This window comes from Cololabis saira, chromosome 14 (assembly GCF_033807715.1).
Source record: "Cololabis saira isolate AMF1-May2022 chromosome 14, fColSai1.1, whole genome shotgun sequence".
NCBI classification, from domain to species: Eukaryota; Metazoa; Chordata; class Actinopteri; order Beloniformes; family Belonidae; genus Cololabis; species Cololabis saira.
This window is the reverse complement of record NC_084600.1, coordinates 33,461,447-33,481,679: the sequence shown is the minus strand read 5'-3', so window position 1 is coordinate 33,481,679 and position 20,233 is coordinate 33,461,447. Positions and strand designations below refer to the sequence as shown.

Sequence of the window (20,233 nt, the reverse complement as noted above, 5' to 3'; positions counted from 1 at the left end):
GAGTTTTTTATTTGAAGATCTGGCAACTTTTCCTTATGAGGGAAGGTCAGCATTTCCACTGCCCCAACAAGGCATGAGAAAAAAAAAAAATATATACATACATTCTTTAGAATAAATAGTGATTATACATACAGTATAAATAAATAAAACATTCACATGTACTCTTACCGGTGTTTTCTTTCCTGAAGATCTCTGGGGAGGGAAGACTGCTCAAAGTTGTTGAGGTAGAGGAATAACAATTGTCATCATCCTCCTCTGAGCTGAGAGTGTCCTGGGTGGGTGTTACCTGAACTGATGGATGGCCTGCTTGTGACACATTATGGCTGTATGATCCTTTATTAACTGGTATGATGAGGGGTGACATATTTCGGTTTCTGGAGTCCCCAGTAGATACAGGGTCGCCAAAACAGGACACAGATTTGCCCATTTTACAATGAGCTGGCCCAGAGCTAACCTGCAAATGTAGAGGGCGACCATGGAAAGTAAGGAGATATTGCGGCACCACAGCAGTTTTCAACTTGCAAAATTAGAGTCATAGTAAAACTAAATGGGAATTTAGCTACAACCAATGTCCCAACTGGTATCCACTTAGTAACTGTGAGTAAAATAGACTATCTACACCAATGTGTTATGTGTATTCACAGGAAAAAAGTGACATCTGCACCTCAAATCAACCAGCTTACCACTAGGTCAGTAGGTTTGACAGGGAGATCACTTGTGTCAACCTCAGGTTCCTCATGTACTGTGTCATAACGTTTGCTTGGAAGAGGTTTCTTCTTCCCTGCAAGTTCAGAAGCAGGAATGTCAAGAAGCTCCACCGCGGTTGAATTGGTTTGATATTGGATATTCGACATTCAAAGACATCCATTTAACTTGTGATACACCACCGATTTTGGTCATATTGCTTGTGATGCGTTCATGGTCATCTAGACTATATATCACAAGAGTAATTATTTAAAAAATCATATTATGGGCTGATTTAATGTGTTTTTATGATGAATCTGATTTAATGTGGTTTTATGATGAATTCAACACCCATAAAACTTGTGATACATACTACCGATTTTGGTCATATTGCTTGTGATGCGTTCATGGTCATCTAGACTATATATCATAAGAGAGTAATTATTAAAAAAATCATATTATGGGCTGATTTAATGTGTTTTTATGATGAATCTGATTTAATGTGGTTTTATGATGAACTTAACACCCATAAAACTTGTGATACATACTACTGATTATGGTCAAACCACTTGTGATGTGTTCATGGTCATCTAGACTATATATCACAAAACAGTAATTATTAAAAAATCATATATATGGGCTGATTAAAAAATAATATATATTGGCTGATTTAATGTGGTTTAATGAATTCAACACCCATAAAACTTGTGATACATACCACTGATTTTGGTCATATTGCTTGTGATGTGTTCATGGTCATCTAGACTATATATCACAAGAAAGTAATTATTATAAAATCATATTATGGGCTGATTTAATGAGGTTTAATGAATTCTGTCACAATTCTGAATTGTGAATTCTGGTGTTATTTATCACAAGTTTTATGGGTGTTGAATTCATTAAACCACATTAAATCAGCCCATAATATGATTTTATAATAATTACTCTCTTGTGATATATAGTCTAGATGACCATGAACGCATCACAAGCAATATGACCAAAATCGGTGGTATCTATCACAAGTTAAATGGATGTCTTTGAATATCCAATATCAAACCAATTCAACCGCGGTAGAAGCTCCTTGGATTTAAACGTGTAGAGACACAATTACAGGTAGTTTCTAGTGATTAACATAGCATCTGTGTGCTTGGACGTCAGTCTCTTACTTTTTTTTGTCCTCAGGTTCAACTTCATCGGCGTGTCTTGTTTGTAAGGACAACCACCACGACGGAGGCGCTCTTTTCGTTTATATCGATTCATTTTCATCCAAGGAGACTCTTAATTTATTGCCCTATTACTCTTAATTGTGAATACATCGCTGGATGCTGATTTTAACTCCCTCCGTTCTGCGCGTTGCTTGGCAACCAAGCGCACCTGAAGAGAGTTGTCAAATTACCTGACAAGTTCATAGCGGGTTTACTTTACCACGTTCGTCAACCTGGATGTACTTTTAAAGTGACGACTATTACTTTCGATCAGGTGTGTTCATGCAAAGAGACAACATGTTGGCTCTATGTGGATTTGGGGTCCGATTCGTGGGGTGTTCCCAAAACTGCTTTAGGTCCCAGCTCATGGTCATGTAGTGCAGTTAACCCTCATGGGGGGCTCATAGGACTGTCTCAGAAAATTAGAATACTGTGATAAAGTCCTTTATTTTCTGTAATGCAAAAATGTCATACATTCTGGATTCTTTACAAATCAACTGAAATATTGCAAGCCTTTTATTTTAATATTGCTGATCATGGCTTACAGCTTAAGAAAACTCAAATATCCTATCTCAAAAAATTAGAATATTTTGGGAATCTTAATCTTAATCTGTAAACCATGATCAGCAATATTAAAATAAAAGGCTTGCAATATTTCAGTTGATTTGTAATGAATCCAGAATGTATGACATTTTTTTTTTTTTTTTGTTTTTTTTTTTTTAAATTGCATTACAGAAAATAAAGAACTTTATCACAATATTCTAATTTTTCTGAGACAGTCCTGTATATTTCGGCCCCATAGACTTCCCATTTGGGGCCCACAAAAGTGAAACCATAAAAGGTTCTCTTGACCCATTTCATGTCCAAACCCACTTTGTATCAGCCTACAATCTAACTTCCAGATCGAAGCCAATGTGGAAAAGGGAGAAGGAAAAAGGGGCGGCTCAGAAAGTGAGTAAATCTCCGTTGACTCCCATGTTAAAATGTCCACATTTGCAATAGAAATAAACATATTTACAGCCTGGTTCAAAAAACTATTTTGGTCTTCATATAGCCAGATTTCACATCCATGACAACTGTACCAAAAAAACTACATGCTCTTATCTTCCTTGTAAAGCTACGTACAGTTTAATATATTCTTGTAACCTTTTGCATCCGTAGACAAATCTACCCACCCATGATGGGTTAGGTTAAAATGTAATGGATGGACCAATTTAATGATGTAATATATACACACTATATGCAAGTCAAAGTCAGTGGCAACATTCAGCTCATCGTACCTTTTTTTTTTTTTTTAAACAATCTGATAACTTTTCATGTGAGCATGAGTAGAGACACAGGAAAAACTTTTTGTGTTCTGAAAACACATAAAAAAAAGACACATGGCACAAGTTTAAAATCATTCCAGAATAGTTTTTTCTTTTATTTCACATCCCCGTGTCCCATTCCTCACCCTCCCTCGTCCCTTTTTGCTGCACTCAGTCATTACAAGGATATGGTGCTGATTCCATTTTACAGCCAAAAAGATAGATAAATAAATAACTACAATTCATCATACTACACGCAAAAAAGAAACAAAAAAAAAAGAGAGGAGAGAACCATTAAATGGGTCATTTTGTAAATATGTATACATCTAGTTGTCCTCATTTATGTACATCTGCACTGTTTATGCTTTTGGACTGAAATCAACTTTAAAAGCGTGTACATTACTTCTACGTGTAAACCCCTTCAACAACATCAAAAAAGAAAAGTTTCTTTTGTTTAAAGTTTGTTCTAGCGTGGATTTCGTTATCGCCTTGGCCTAAGTTACACAGTCCCGAACTTGCAGCTGTGGCTGTGAGTAGCTGCATACCACCTCCTTTTAATAACCACAAAGACTGTTTTTTTTGTTGTTTTTTTTTAACCACCAAGTTTAAATGCCAGTGGTCCCAGCATTGCAGGACAAACTGCATGCATTGCCCTGAGCCCTGGTTTTGCATTAGTTCTTTGTTTTTAACCTGACATCTCTTTGTGCAGAGATGGGGGAAAGGAAAGCTGTGACTACACCAGCTGTCAAGTGACTGTTACTTTAGGTCAGTCTTTTACATGAACAAACTACATGCATGCTGAATGTTTGACTACAGCCATGTAGCAATGACTTACTGCAATGGATGTGTTAATGTCATGAATGGGTGAATTTTTTTTTTTTTTGGTTTTTATTATTATTTTTTTTTTATGTAGCTCTGACACCGTGATTCTCCTCATTAAACAGTGCAGATAGAAAAATGATTTGAAAGGCAGAAGCTACTATTCTGATCTCCAACGGCAGGATGTACATTTCTTTTGTCTCAGTGCATACTGTCAGGGCCGTACCTAACCTTTACCTTAACTTTAGGTAGTTTTGCCCACGGGCACTGCTTTGAACTTGCTTTTGGTTGAATGCAAATCTGCTGTTTTAACACCAGGGATGATGTCCATTACTGTCCTACAAAAAGGTGCACACTTAGATATCTCCTGGAGCTACTCTATACACAAGGACATCACTCTTCCTGATATACGACTCAGTTACTAGTGTACACTTGTTTATTGGCTGGACGGTTTAAACTGATGCAGGAGAGTAGAGGGTGATGGGGGGGGTTAAAAAAAAAAGATGGACTGGTCATTGATCTAGTGTGACATTTTTTTTCTGCTTCTGGTACTTAAGCTGTGATTTGTTTGGATGAATAGAAGGTGGGACTGTAGGGCAAAATTTAACATGCCTAAATAAAAACAAACAAAAATGTTATGCACATGTCAATATAAAATATTTCCTTTGTGTATACGTTTACTGTGTCAGTTAAGCTGATAAAAAAATCTGTTAAAAGGACAACCTATTTAAGTGACTTCGTTATTGTTGATTGGGAAGTTCATTGTTGCTCATTTTGGCATTGATGACGTGTCAAAACGCAAAGATTAGTGGCACCTCATGGCAAGAGAAAGCGCTCGTCACAAAACATGCAGCTTTCTGTTGCCCTCTGCCGGACAACAATTAAACTCCACCCGCCACTTTGCTTTTGGTTTCTGAAGTCATGTCACAAAGAAAAAACTAATTCATTAAAATACCTAAATAAGTGTCCTTTTAACATATAATTTCATCTATTTATGACAGTAAATGCATAAATAAGATGGAAATTGGTATGACAATGTACATTGTTTGTCACTTTATTTGTTCCTTTAATTGATTATTTTTTAATAGTCATTTTAAATTGTTCACAGTTGGGTTAGTTTTGGTTTACTTTCCCAAAGAATGATCAGCCTCATGAGGCACATCTTTGTCCCACTGCAGCTCACTGGTCAAAGCAAATCTTTGTGTCAAGGATGCTTGAGGAAAAATGAGATCAGCCAGCCTTCACATGGAGATGCTGCTGTAGAGGTCGTCAATCTTTGTCTTGAAGAACTCCTTCAGTTCTGGTCTCTTGGCCTTCAGCGTCGGAGTCAGGAGGCCGTTTTCGATGGAAAACAGCTCATTGTGGATGTAGATGTTCTTCACCTTCAAGAGGAAGTGGTAAAAGAATAAAAAAAAAAAAGAGGGTTATACAAGATGACAAAATATTTTCGTGCCTGTATCCATGAGGAAGTACTTTCATATCAGACTAAATCTGCCACTACCAGAAATAGCTTTGCCTACTTAAAAGTTAGACTGAGAATTCATAGGCTGTGAACGATACATCCACAGCTGGCAATTCATTTCTTTCTGTTCATATGAACAAAGCACTAAATCAGTTCTTTGTAGTCCCAACAGGTGCAGAAGAAGCTGCCTCTGGTATCACTGTGATGGCAAACATCACGGTTGTTTTCAATTGGGCACCACACCCATCAGGAAAGTGAATGGCTAAAGGCTAAATTTACCTACTATTTGCAAGTCTCTAGATTAAACTGAAAAGAAAACATGGTTGGCAGAAACCTTTAGTGACATAAAAACTCCTGAAATTAAATATTACAACTAATTTTGATGGTAAAATAATTGAATACTGTCCTCTTACCTGCTCAAACGAGTGGAGGCCACTGACTTTGCCCAGACGGACCAAATCTTCAAGGATTGCCTTCTTTAATGCCTTTTAAAAAAAGATGATAAATGACTGTTTTATTGTTATCCTTTAGTAATAATGGCAGTATAAATGGTCCAGGGATGGTTAAGCCTACCGTGTTTTTACATAGGTCCTTGAAAGTCCCCAAGATGCCCTTCTTTTTCGCCCATTCAGGCATAACTTCGTGGTCAGGGACCACAATTCCTACCAAACAGGACTGAAAAAGCAGAGAAAACATAACTTCAGGTAACCAAGGGAAAACCAAGAATATGCTCCCCTCCATATTCAGATTTCTGTGACATCACAGTACACCTGTGTCCTTACTTGCAGACTATCTCCATGTACATAGAGCTGTGCCACAGGTTGACTCCTAATGTAGATGTTCTCAATCTTCTCGGGGGAGATGTATTCCCCCTGTGCCAACTTGAATATGTGCTTTTTCCTGTCAATAATCTTCAGTGTGCCATTCTGCAGGAGTTGAATTTCAATGTGATTAGAAAAGAAACACAAACATGATGAAAACGCTTCACCGTACTCTAAATTTCCTAGTAAAACCACTATTATAACAATGTTTAAAGTGTGACGTGAGCTGCGAACGCACAGGCAACCATTTGCCGATGTCTCCCGTGTGGAGCCAGCCGTCTACGTCCAGAGTTTCCGCTGTTCTCTCCGGGTCTTTGAGGTAGCCTTTGAACACATTTGGTCCCTTCACACAAACCTGAATCACAGATTAAAAATAAAATAAAATACATTTGTAAACTCCCCAATGAATAATTGCAAACTGTTTTTTTTTCTATCTAGATGGTCATTTTACTCACCTCCCCTTCTCCCTTAGAGGCAAAATAGTTCTTCTCAGGAACGTCTACCAGCCTGATGAGGTTGCATGGTAGCGGAGCCCCGACGTGACCTATTGGTTCGTGCAGAAAATAAACAAAAACTCTTTGAAAATCTGAACAAATCTTGTTTCTGCTAAGAAAGTCGTTTCATTTTTTCATGTATTTGATAAAACTCTGACAAATATTAAAAAACGAATTCACCTTATAGCAAACATATTGGCCAGTAGGGGGCAGTACTGGGCTACGTTTCAATCCCAGTCCATTCAGCAGGTGTTTAACTTACTGCCTCACAACTGGTTGAGGAACATATTTTTCACATTTATGATACCTTGTGGTATTTTTCATGTACAACTAACCGTCTTCATTTCAGGTTTCCCCACCCTTAAAAATATGTGACACAAAAGGGAACCACCTGATTTCCTTGTCAGGCTTTCAGTGCAGTTATTTGACAAAGTCTCCATCAGGCGATGGAGGAGAGGATTTATTTCTCAATCGCAAGTTCAGCTGGGGAATTATCTTTAAAAACTGCTCCACAAACAGCTTTGTGGACTCTTTTAGTATCACTGTTGCTGATGATCTAAATAAGGCATTACAATTAAAGACTTTTTTTTAAACCTCAAAGCAATAATATCACACACACAAATCAATCTGAAAACACCCTCGCAAGCTTCCAGCAGAACCAGTAGATTTCAAATATTCAACACTGCTAATTAACAACTCAATTATATGCCGTAAGAAAGTAAAAGAATAAAAACTGTTTGTAACAAATGTAACGCGATTATTTTTAGAACGACTACACCCTTTACTTATCACCTTAATCTGCACCCTCCTGCAGACTTAAATAAAGATCATGTTATTTGCTGTGAATGACCTACTAAGCCCTTTCAAACGTCAACAAAGCGTTTACTTTAACCACAAGCTCCAGCGTTTCTTGAGAAACCTTTTCATTGTTCATTCATCAAGTTGAACTCTTCCAAGTTCAACATTCAACTAGCAATTCCTGTTAGAAACCGTCCTGGCCGGGGAAGTGTTCTCTCAATCACAACGCACACTGCAGTGAATACATCAAACCCACCCTCCTCGGAGAGGCAGTCCACCCAGAAGATGACTGATTGACCACACCCCCCCCCACACACACACACACACACACACACACACACACACACACACACACACCAAACTACAGTGTCCAGCTTGGAGCTTCTACTACGCGGGCAGCTCCATGCGCACAATGACCTTGTTGAGTCCCAAAAATTATGATCCACCGTCATAAATTTTCGAGACCTTTGAGCGGGAACTCAAGCCGAGTAAACTAATTCCCAGCTGTGCTATCTTACGTAAACACAGACACTGACCTGACGTCCAGTCTCCAGGTGTGGTGAAGGTGCAGCCTGCCGTGCACTCTGTCTGGCCGTACGCCTCGTACACCTAAACTCAGAGAAACGTAAAGCAGAGGAGAGCTTTGTGTAAAGAATCATAGTGTCTCCATGAAGGCCGCTGATCAGGATGACGGTGTCTGTGTGTGCACTGTTATTATTTGGTGGTACATGGTGTGTGTTTTTAGAACTTGACATTTGATTGATTTGAGTTTTTTTTATTTCGGTCCATTTGGATACAACATAGTACAACATAAAAAAAAGGTCCAATATTTTAAGTGGCACCGAAAAGGTATAGGCTGAAGCCAAGGCTTATTATGCCTACCCTTTTATAAACCTCGACTCAGGAGGTTTTATACAAAACAAAACAAATAATTCGGGTTCAAACATTGAAAAAGAATGGATATATTGGACAAGTAACAAGTAAGCAAAGACAAAAAAACAAAGACGAAAACAAAACTAAAAAACATACTATAAATTGCAAGTAGTGATAAATTAAGTGGTTCTTGGCAAGAGACATTGAGGAATTGCAATTGTTTTTGTGTTTTTTTAGATTTATTTAAACAGTTTCATTATCCTTGTAAGGGGGCGATTTGAGGGACAGTTTCATGTGGTAGCTTGATACTTCAAAAAAGACTAAATAAACATAGATGCAGTGTGTGTGTGTGTGTGTGTGTGTGTGTGTGTGTGTGTGTGTGTGTGTGTGTGTGTGTGTGTGTGTGTGTGTGTCGGACCTGACATCCCAGGGCAGCTCTGAGAAAGCCCAGGACAGTGGGTGAGGTAGGAGCTGCTCCTGTTATGATCATCCTCAGTCTTCCTCCCAAGCTGGCCTACACAAAGCAGAAAGATAAAAGATACTTTATTTTTGTTTTTAAAACTTACAAAGTTTCCTGAAGTCTTGATGAAATGACTGTGAGATGATTCAGTCAAAATATCAAAAAGGATTCAATGCTGAAACCCCCTATTTGTTTTTTTACAGTTCTGGTCATTGCAGCCATCTTTAGGGGGTGGAGTCAGCCACTTGACTGCCCCCCCATTACTCACATCATTCCTGATGTGGCTGGCAAAAAACATTTTCCATCCTCCAGTTTCATTATTACCCACCGCCTGGGGAGGCTTGGGCATGAGTTGGAAGTGAGGGTGGGAGACGTTAGTCACCTGAATCTTACTGAAGAAGATTTTGTCCCAGATACTGTCGCAGCGAATGATTCCACTGCTAACTTCGGCACCTTTTCTCTTGGCAGCAAAGTTGAGTAACCACCGTTTCAACGGGGTGTTTGCCTGGCTGAAAATCTGGACAAGAAACAGACAACAAGAAGTGTTTAGATGGGAGTGTCCTCTCTTTTTCCAACTCCGGCACCCCCGCATCTGCTCATCTCACCTTGTCGTACATGCGGTTGAGCAGTCGAGGCACCACGGGGAAGATGGTGGGTCGCAGGGCCTTCATGTCGTCCGGCAGGAGACGGATGTCGCCCTGGTAGAACCCGATCCGTCCTCCGTGGCAGTAAACAACAGACTACGGAGACAGACGTCATACAAATACCATCAACCATCTTTTGCAACACAGCAAACAACCTCATTTTATATATACACTTGTATTTATTTTACTCTACTTGTAATTAGTGCGGCACTTTTTAAGAACACTTCATTGATTAAAAAAAATGAACCATTTATTGGGTCTGGTGCATGACACACACACGTCATTGGTCTTATCGTAAAAGTCACAGCTGTCATTTTTCACAGGTTTCACATCATTTAGAAAAAGAGGAACTTTTACGGTAACATTCATTGTTTCGTGTCTTTCAAACGTTCTTCCTAGAAATTCCCACAATTGAAAAACTTGTAACACAAAAGTATTGAAATTACCCTATTTTTGGTAACACCCATAACTTGTAACTTTATATAATCCACTGTTATTAATTATTTTCAAAAATAAAAAATGAACTTATGCTGAAATCAACCAATGAGAAGTACAATGACCCCCACTAGTGGAAGTTTAAAGTATGAAAACATGGAGGTAATAAAGCACCTCAAAACTGTGTAAAGATGCGTTCAAACATCTTGAGAAGAATGTATCGGGAAAAATAAAACATTTACATTTTAGGATTTTTGGGGGCTATTTGAATCCCATACGGAGGCGTGTGTGTGTGTGTGTGTGTGTGTGTGTGTGTGTGTGTGTGTGTGTGTGTGTGTGTGTGTGTGTGTGTGTGTGTGTGTGTGTGTGTGTGTGTGTGCGTGTGGATGTAGAAATGCGTCTCAGTGGGAAGGGTCTGGCAGGACAAGCAGGATTTAAAGTAGCGTTATATGTGTGAAACAAAAATCCCCTCCGTGACAGGATTCCTCAGCCTGCAGGCCTTCGCTGCTCGTTATGTAACATCCATCCTGCCGGGACACTTCGCCCCACTGAAGGGTCTCCGGCAGAGACAGCTGCCTCGCCCGTCTCGCTTTCTTAAAACTTGTGAAAATTTCCACAGAACACATTTCCCCGTGGATACACTAAAAAAATATAACGAAATATCTGAAAATCAACATATGGGCTGGCGGTGTGAGCACAGACTTAATGTACTTCACTGCCTAAAGGAATAAGAGAGAAAATTGTTCTCCTGCAGAAAAGGATGACACCAGTGACCAGTGATGCGTTAATCCACAAAATATCTTACGTTACACAAGGTTCTAACCACAGTTTAGTTGTTCAGAACACTGCCGCATCATCAATCACTTAAATGACGAGCACATGCTATGATACAAGTAAAAAAAAGACTTGTAAAATCTAGATACTTATTAAATCTGGATTTAATTACTATTATAATCCTGGCAACTGTCACAACTCTACGTCCGTGTTACAAAAAGGTGCTCGACAACAAAGGCATCATTTCTGGCTTGACTTTTCATGCAACATTCCTGCAGTACGTTTGAGCAGCTCAGCCAGGGGATCCGCTCAAATAAGCAGCACATAAAGTGACTCAGTAAGCAAAGCAAAGTCACTTTCGCACTCTTGTTCTGTGATACTGCCGATCTCCCGCCAAACAGGAAGAACACGCGAGTCGTGCTGCTGAGAGGTATTTAAGCCTTTCAGACTCTGATAAAAACACACAACACTCATGTCGTGCACATTTTAGTGATGGGAACTCTACTGTGAATTAAGCTTTTTTTTTCCCACCATGACACCCTCAGATCCGGACAGTAACGGGTTGGGATCAGGACTGCTGTCTAGCAACAGTTGCAAAAAACAAAATAGCTTGTTGCTTTGTTTCATACTTCTAGTGTCTGAATGATAAAGTACCGCACTTCCCTCCTTCCTGTTAGACATGACAGCTAACAGATATGGGGATGTGTGTGAGACTATTGAATCTGCTGCGCTCGAGTCTGGGGAAAGCAGGTGGTTTCCTGCCGCCGAGTCTCACGCTACTTACACTCTGCGTCCAAACAAACCGGGCTGGTTCAACGTGACGCAGCTCCAACTGACACACACAGGTGAAGCGAGGGAGCCTCGGGCCGTTTCATATTTGAAGTTAGGTTTTAATTCGCTGTGCAGCACAGGTGAGGACTTCTCACACTTGATCCCAGGTAATCAAAGTTTCCTTCAAGAGGGGAGGTTCTGATCATTTCATATCCCATATCAGGGGGCGGGTGCACCCCTCAAAACACCTCCAGGCACTTATTTACTTGTTACTTATCTTATTTATGTTCACAAATTTTGGTAGGTGCGCCTTTTAGCTCTTTAAGTTTCCCCCCCCGTTTTTTTTTTTTTTTTTTTAATTTATTTATTTAAATTTTTTTAACTTATTTTTTGACTTTTTTATTTTACGGTTATTTTTTGTTACTTTTCTACTTTGATTTGTCTGTGTGGAGAGTGTGTTCCATGTTTTGGGTGGTGTTTATAAGAGGGTGCATATTTCTGTAATACCGTTTAATTCTTGACTGTCTGACCCTTTGAAAATGAATAAATATAAATAATATAATAAATAATATATATAAAATATAATAATAAAAAAAACACCTCCAGGCAAAACAGAATGGATGGAAAGTCTGGAAAGGTTTGGGAAAGGTTTGTGGTTTCCTTTAAACACAAAGACTGAGCCAGAACTCTTGACTAAAAATGAAACTTAACCCCCCCCCCCCCTGCTTTTTTCCACTGAATGGAGTAGATGTTGTAAGCCCATAAAAACTAGGAGTGAATCATCCTTTCTAAATCCCGTTTTAGTCCAAAGACACAAAAAATTCCCCAGGGAATTGTGTGGCATGAATACCCTTAGAGAGGGATAAAATGGAGAGAACACCTGTGCATGCAGATATAACCTGTGATGTCACGTCTAACCTGATCACTTTAAATAATATCATTAAAACCCTTCTCACTTTGAAGGGGCATTTTAGGCGCATGCGCAGTAAACATCTGTAAAACACAGGTGTGGCATACGTCCCTTGCTCTGGGAAACGAAACTGAAGAAAGGAGAGGAACAGTGAGGATCAAGCATCTCCTCCTCCAGCCCACGCACTCACAAATTAACTCCTGCCTACGATGTCATACTTCATACCGAGTCTCTTCCTCTGCCCACGCCCTAAAAAAGGCACATATATGGCATTCCTGCAGCCTCAGCTTCTGGATCAGTGCATTTACCTCAATTAGCCTCTCGAACATGTGGGCCAGTGGGAGGAAGGAAATGAGGCAATCGTCTTGGTTCGGGAAGATGACTTTCTGCAGGACACACGGGGAAGGAAACGATTAGAGGACACAGTAACTTGAAATAAAAAGTTGTATCTAAAAAGCGAGCATTTCCGACCAACAAATCACGAGGTACAAAGTCGCAAGTTTATTCAAATGACCCCTAAATAACGGGGAGGACTTCGGTGGAAGTGAACAGGAGAGACGGTTACTCACATCTGTCACTTTGAGGAAGCCGGAGAAATCTGCCACCACGTTTCCATGGGTGAGCATGACTCCTTTAGGGTTTCCTGTGGGCAGCAGACACAAAACACAGGGGGAGATCACACAGGTGTGCCAAGCTCACTGGCCAGAGGTGCTCACACCTATCCATGTGGAGGAAATAACATCGTTCACACGCACGTTTGATTCATTTTGCATGTCTTGCAAACTCTGCAAACTCCTTTTATCACTATGAACTGCCGTAAATGTTTGAACCGACAGCGTCCTCTCACGCCGTGAGCAGAGCCACAAGAGCAACGTCGTCCAAGTGGAGGTCTAAACGCATCTGATAGAGGAAAGCATGCTTGTTCAGGGGAAATTTAGCTCACACTTCATGTCTTGAAACTCTTGACTGATTTTACACCATTAAAATGTTTTTTCTAATGCATTTCTGGGCGTGCACAGGCAGAGGTGGACAGAGTACTCGACCCCAGTACTTGAGTAAGAGTACAAATACTACTGGTCAAAATTTACTCCGTTACAAGTAAAAGTAGCTCAGTCAAAATAATACTCGAGTAAGAGTAGAAAAGTACTTGCTTTTAAAAAGGTACTTAAGTATCCAAAAGTAAATGCTTTTAATTTTACTTTAAGTAAAAGTAAGAGTAAGAGTAAATTTCTTATTTTCCACATCAGCCACCATCAGAGGCTTGACGTATTTCCGCTTTACGTACATCCCAGTGGAGAGCGTGCACTGTGATAGGTCTCCTCCTTTGACAAAAACAGCTTGTGTCCAATAGGATTTTAGGGAAGAAGAAAAAAGAGCAGACCTGAAAGTAACGAGTACTTTTCAGCCTTCCTAGAAATTTACTTGAGTAAAAGTAAAAATATTTGTCTTGGAAATGTATTCAAGTAAGAGTAATAAGTACCAAAGAAATCTAATACTCAAGTAAAGTACAAATCCTCTGGATATGTACTTAAGTACAGTACTCAAGTAAATTTACTCCGTTACTGTCCACCACTGCAGGGGACCGTATTAGGTGGGTTACCCAAAATGGGTAACATTCAAAGCAGAAACTAAATATGTACATATTTTCTCACTGGAAAAATGATTTAATACGATTACTAAACTAGATTCACTCACTTTGCACAATACCGTCATACAAGATATCTGAATAAATCAACCTATTGCTCCACGGGCCTCTTGTGAGAGTTAAAAACAATGGCAGTAATGTCAGTTTATAGCTCTGTCCCACTGATTAACTCAAATGCAGCGGCATATGTTGAGGTTCATATGAAGCAATAACTCTGATATCAGGCGCTCCTCTTTTGAGAACAGTCCCAGACAGTCGTGGGCGATCCGGTGAGCCAAGACCCAAATAGAGACGGCTTGCAGCAATGCAGCGCGACGTATGGAAAGCAAAACAGAGGCCACAGTGCTGTCTCAGGCCAGTAGGTGGCACCGTCTTCACCAGATCCTGCACGCAGGGGCTGCTGCTGCTGGGGCTGGCATGTAAAATGACACCAGTGAGTCCTTAAATGACCTCCTCCGTATGCTTATCTCCAGTAGCTGTTGCCGGTTGCGGATGAGACCCTCCTGAAAAGCTGTTCTACTTCCTCCTTCTGAATCTTTACTGTGCCTTCACCTTACATGACACAACATGCTGGGGAATCCAGGGAGGGCATTTTTTTACGATGAAGAAGGGGCAAAATAACCTCTATCTATTCCTGTTATCCAAAACGTAAACTCCCCCAGACAAAATTTCAACTTTTTACCGCTCAGAGGCCAAAGGCAGTCTGTCATGAAAGCACAAATTAAACATCTTCAGACACTAAAACAGGGTAACGTACATGTAAGTGGCGTTCTGAACAATGCAAAGCTCATTTTACAGTCAATCACTAGATACATTTTTAATCAACAACAACCTGCGAGGGATTTTATTCTCAGTATGGGTGTAATGGGTCTGCAGCAGTTGCAGACTTCCATGGTAGAGACATGCTGTTTCCAGTAAGTCACATGGTTTCAACTGTGTAAAACAAAGGGCAGCTGCTTTGTGTTTCAGCCAACTTCCTGTTTGCAGAGACATGCAGCATTATGCAATAAGCATAGAGCATAGAGTTCACAGCTATGAAGCCCTGCCCTTGCTCCTTTACACACTAGTGTGTGTGTGTGTGTGTGTGTGTGTGTGTGTGTGTGTGTGTGTGTGTGTGTGTGTGTGTGTGTGTGTGTGTGTTCTGCTTTTTTTAGCATTTGTAGAAATAATGAAAAGCGTATAAATGGAAGTGTGTGTGCAGCCTCATATGTAACATGGTATTTGAAATTAGTGGACCCAACATAAGTTTTATAGTCTTCCCTATAAAAGCATTATCAGCATGGAGCACATGTACAGTAGGTGAAGTGTGTGTGTGTGTGTGTGTGTGTGTGTGTGTGTGTGTGTTTTACAAGTTCAGCACATCATTAACCCCGAAAAGCACCATTTGAAGCTTTGCTGGGTGGTGGACGGGAGCAGCTTAGGTCGTTTTACTGTTTGTGGGTCTGACAGAACCGGTTAAACAGTCATTCTGGTTGGGCTTTTTTTCTTTTTACTCATTTTGGTAAATTTCAGTTGGATTCCTCTGAAAAGCAGGTCAGGTGGCCAAATTCAGACGCAAGCCTGCGTCTGAGAAGCAGTTCAGCCTCGTGCCACGTTTAGGTTTACCGGTACATGTATAACCCTCAGTTAGATTGTAATTTATGTTATGTTCAAACCAAATTTAAGACCAAAAAGACAGTCACTAAGAAATGCAGCGCTGAGGTCGAGTTTGCCAGATCTGGCTAACAGGTTCCAGCCCAGACGCGATGTAAAACCCGCCAAAATAATGAAAAACCAGCCTGAATCATACTTTTTTTTTTGTTAAAACCGCCAATTATTAAAGGCGTAATGGATTTCAAGCTTCACAACACCACTTAATAGCCCAAAACAACGTCAGGCTCCAAACAAAGACTACAATTAAATTTAGTAGATTAAAGCAAATATAATATCAGTGAGTTTATTGTGTATGTTTCTACTTTTCTCTGCCATAATAGCAACTTTTTTGTGAATAATTTCTCCAAAATATTTAATAAAAGCTGGAGAGACTATGTCTCTCGGCTGGCCTGGGAACGCCTCGGAAGAACAGGAGGAAATGTTTGGGGTGAAGGAAGTCTGGGCATCTCTGTTGAGACTGCTGCCCCCGCGACCGGATAAGCGGCGGAAAATGGATGGATGGATGAATATTTAGTAAAAACCAGGAAAAGCAACCCAAATATATATTTTTCAGCCCAATTGGGCTGAAACCTGCCCAACCTGGCAACACAGATTTAGAACCTCCTCTGGAGATTCTCCTCAAAACGATGAAATAAACTTTTTAATGATGACTGGATACATTCCCTCTAAAATTAAGAGATTTAACACAAATTAAGACATTTAAAGGCCTTATTTAGCAAAAATGGAACTTAAGACTTTTTAAGGACCCGCAGCCACTCTGGTTACACATGTGTGTACATCTGCACGGACCACCTTACATTGTACTGACTGGTTGCCATGTTCTTCCGAAATACTTGTTTTTTTTCCATCTCTAGTAAAAAAAAAATCACGGAGGCTCTAACAGAAAACATCAAATGCATTCTTCACTTTGGAGATGGGATGGATGGATGGATGGATGGATGGTTTGACAGTTTTTTTTCCTATTTGTACTTTTTTAAATTGCTTCCTCTTTCACTCCTGATATTATTCACAGTTTTACCATGTAAAGCACCTTGACTTGCCTCGTTGTTGAAATGTGGTGCACAGATAAACTTCCTAGGCTGCATTGCCCGCCCTGAGTGACTTCCAGTACCGAGTAAAAGCGCGTATTACCTGTGGTTCCACTGGTGAAGCACACAATGGACAGGTCATCTGGTGCTGGTGGCTGTGGAGAAAAGAGGGACATGGGTCAGAAGAAATTCAGCATCAATATGAGAAGGACAACTTTGCTGCCTCTTTATAAAAATGCTTGAAATTCCCATCGGTGCAGCCACATGGCTCCGGCTCTTCTGTCCATCGCACCAGTAGCAGAGCTGTTTGGCCTTTTACTACCCAGCATGTCCTCGGATGAACTGCAGATCCATGAAAAAAACCTTCAAAAGGCACCAGATCTTTCTTTACTTTTGTGCTCCTACTTTAAAAATCAGTTGACACGCGTCATTTGAGTTTAGCTGGTAAATCAGTGGAGTTGATATTTGCCCTCAAAAGAAAAGCCGAAGCAGCATCCTCATTCCTGATCAGACCAAGACAGCAGTCTTTGGACACGGTACGTAAACTGGAGTTTGTTTATTAAGTCGAGTTGCAGTGTTGTTGGATTTTCCCTTCCACGGTCTTCAAGATATCGTCACTCTCCAAGTGACGATATCTCCAAGATGCCAAGTGGAGAGACTTGGATCCAGTCAGAGCGATAAGATGTTATCAGTTTGCTCCACGTTAGAGAAATGGTCCAGAATAGCCGGGCAGGGATGGGACCACCTGGAGGACCAGACGAGGTTCCCCAGCTACTAGAGGCTAATGTATGGTATAATACTCAGTACTCGAGTTGAGGGGGGGTGGCATCCCCCCTGAAATAAAAACGGCTAAAATCATCCCCCCTGTAAAACTGCCATCCCCCCTTTCCATCCCTTATGTCATTTCATCAATGAATGTGGTTTTACTGATATTTCAACATTTTGAGTCATCACCAGAAAAATAACACCAGAAAAATAACTTATTTGACAATTTTCACCTGTTTCAAGTAAATTTTCACTTGAAATAAGTAGAAAAATCTGCCAGTGGGACAAGATTTATCTTCTCATTACAAGCAAAAAAATCTTGTTCCACTGGCAGATTTTTCTACTTATTTCAAGTGAAAATTTACTTGAAACAGGTGAAAATTGTTGTTTTTTCCAGTGATGACTCTTGTTTTTAAGTATAATGAGATTTTTTTTTTACTAAAATGAGACATTTTAACTAGAAATAGGACAAATATTCTTGTTAAGATTTTGAGTTTTTGCAGTGATCCATGTTACTTATCCTGTGAAGGACAGAGTCATATTGATAAGTTCAGAAAACTGTTTTTAATTGTTGTGTTTTGATGTATTTGATGTAAGCCCAGTGAATATTTAAAGCTTACAGAAGGCTGCATTTAACTGCTGCTATGTCATTCCTGCAGTATTTCTGCAGGTGTTTTGTTCAGTGCTATCATTTGTAATATATTATATTATTTGTAATCAGCACAAATTATCTGTCCCCATATGATAAAATCCACCATCCCCCCTGATTTTCTTTTACAACTCGAGTACTGATAATACTCCTGCACGTGTTACAACACTAGTTAGCAGTGGGAACATCCAGTGGGTTGCCAGGTACTGCTCGTGGAGTTGAGCAAGGCTGCTGGGAAAATGCTGCGGAGTGGTCATAGCATGTGACGAGCAGTCTGACCATGATGCACACTTCCTCTTAAACACAAGAAAGGGACGCTGTGAAAGGGAATACGTCTCTTTTTGTAATTTTCTAAAACTTCATTTATTCATAATTGTGACAAAAAGTTGTTGTGTTGTACTTACTATGGGCTTCCTGTAGTGATCTCTGCCCAGAGCCTGTAACAGAACACCATGAAAATAATTATAAATCACTGAGAGTGCATAAATAGTTTGACAGTGACATCATCAAACAGCTATTTTGTGATTCCCCGCGGCACCTTTAATAAATCAGTTTGGATTTACTGGTTTTGATTCGACATTTCTGTCTTCATTTGGCAGTTCAAGACTAGAATGTATAGTTTTATGGAAGAAAAAAAAAGAGGAATATACGGCCGTATCCCAGCTCTTTTCAGGGGTACATCCCTGGACTGGTCAACAGTTCATCACAGATTAATTATAAACACCATCAACCTCACATACTTGTTTTTGGATTGGGTATAAAGCTGGAGTTCCCTACGAAAAACCCCACACATGCAACCTCTGGGAGTCAAACCTAGTTTCTGTGGCAACAGTACTAACCACTAAGCCTTCTAGTCATTTCTTAAAAAAATGGAGATGTCAACATTTGTGCATGTTGCCTTATCTGACATCTTAAATCTCTGAAAGTGGGTCAGAGATCAACCAGTGCTTTTATCTCCGACCTGGTGGCTCACTGGCTCCGGCTACAATGTGGGGAAATAGCCGGCCATCCCATAAATGTTGAACATTTCAGAAAAAGATGGTTATCTGCGTGTGTGACTGAAATCTTGTCTCCCTGCAACTGCTGCGGAGACAAACGCAATTATCTACTGGATCACTTTCATGTGGCTCTCCGTTGTAAGAGAACTAATGAAATCGTCTCAGTTCTGGTAATAAACAGCAGAGGAATGTTACTGCAAATGAGCAAGAAGCGCAAAGGCGGATAAAGATCTCCCCCGGCATGAACCCGGCCCGTGCGTACATGTCTACCAAGGCTAAAGATAGCCTCCGTTTGTTGTGGCTCGATGCACAGGGGATGATACTGTAGTCAAATTCGGGACTGTTAACCGTCACTAGTCTACATGAGGAAGTTGTAGCCATCAGTGTGCAACATACTTTTTACAGTGAACCGTTTACACTTACAGTGGGGCAAATATTTAGTCAGACACCAGTTGTGCAAATATTCCCACTGCCAGATGTCTGTGAAAGCCAGACATCTTCCTTTGTTTGTAGTTGACCAAATACTTATTTTACTGAGGAATTTACCAATTCATTCGGTAAAAACCCTACAATGTGATTTCCTGGATTCTTTCCCCCCATTCTGTCTCTCATAGTTGAAATGAACCTATGATGAAAATTACAGGCCTCTCATCTTTTTAAGTGAGAGAACTTGCACAATTGGTGGTTGACTAAATACCTTTTTGCCCCACTGTATAACCAATAAAACACCTGTCGTGGTAGATACAACCTCAGGTAAAAAAAACACACGGAAGCCATAGAAATCGTTCCTAACGACTGCAATTAAACTCTATAACTCATCCACGTCTGTCAGAGCCACGATCATCACACACCTGGACTGAATCTGCCTGTCACCTTGCACTCTGATTCTTGCCATAGCACCTTACCTATTTATTTATCTTGTGTTTTTTCAAGTGTCCATGTGTCCTTTCTTTTCCACCTCAGTTTTGTTTTTATTCTACTATTCTATTGTATTTATACCGGACTGCTATGACAACAAACTTTTCCCCTTGGGGGTGA

At 40.1% G+C, this 20,233-nt stretch overlaps 1 protein-coding gene across 2 annotated transcripts in view; it reads right to left on the bottom strand.

The window, feature by feature from the left end:
• Positions 1–3,281: 3,281 nt before the first annotated feature.
• Positions 3,282–20,233, bottom strand: part of acsl6 (acyl-CoA synthetase long chain family member 6) — a 45,821-nt gene continuing 28,869 nt past the window's right edge. For both annotated transcript variants that reach the window (XM_061740501.1, XM_061740502.1), the window contains 14 exons: positions 18,602–18,634; positions 16,887–16,938; positions 13,027–13,100; positions 12,766–12,843; positions 9,529–9,663; positions 9,306–9,440; positions 8,882–8,977; positions 8,127–8,199; positions 6,754–6,842; positions 6,537–6,653; positions 6,260–6,403; positions 6,051–6,152; positions 5,891–5,962; positions 3,282–5,397 (listed from right to left, as the gene is read on the bottom strand). In XM_061740501.1, the coding sequence (XP_061596485.1) occupies positions 5,257–5,397; positions 5,891–5,962; positions 6,051–6,152; positions 6,260–6,403; positions 6,537–6,653; positions 6,754–6,842; positions 8,127–8,199; positions 8,882–8,977; positions 9,306–9,440; positions 9,529–9,663; positions 12,766–12,843; positions 13,027–13,100; positions 16,887–16,938; positions 18,602–18,634 (1,341 nt within the window). In that variant the 3' untranslated portion in view covers positions 3,282–5,256. The remainder of the gene's footprint in view (positions 5,398–5,890; positions 5,963–6,050; positions 6,153–6,259; positions 6,404–6,536; positions 6,654–6,753; positions 6,843–8,126; positions 8,200–8,881; positions 8,978–9,305; positions 9,441–9,528; positions 9,664–12,765; positions 12,844–13,026; positions 13,101–16,886; positions 16,939–18,601; positions 18,635–20,233) is intronic.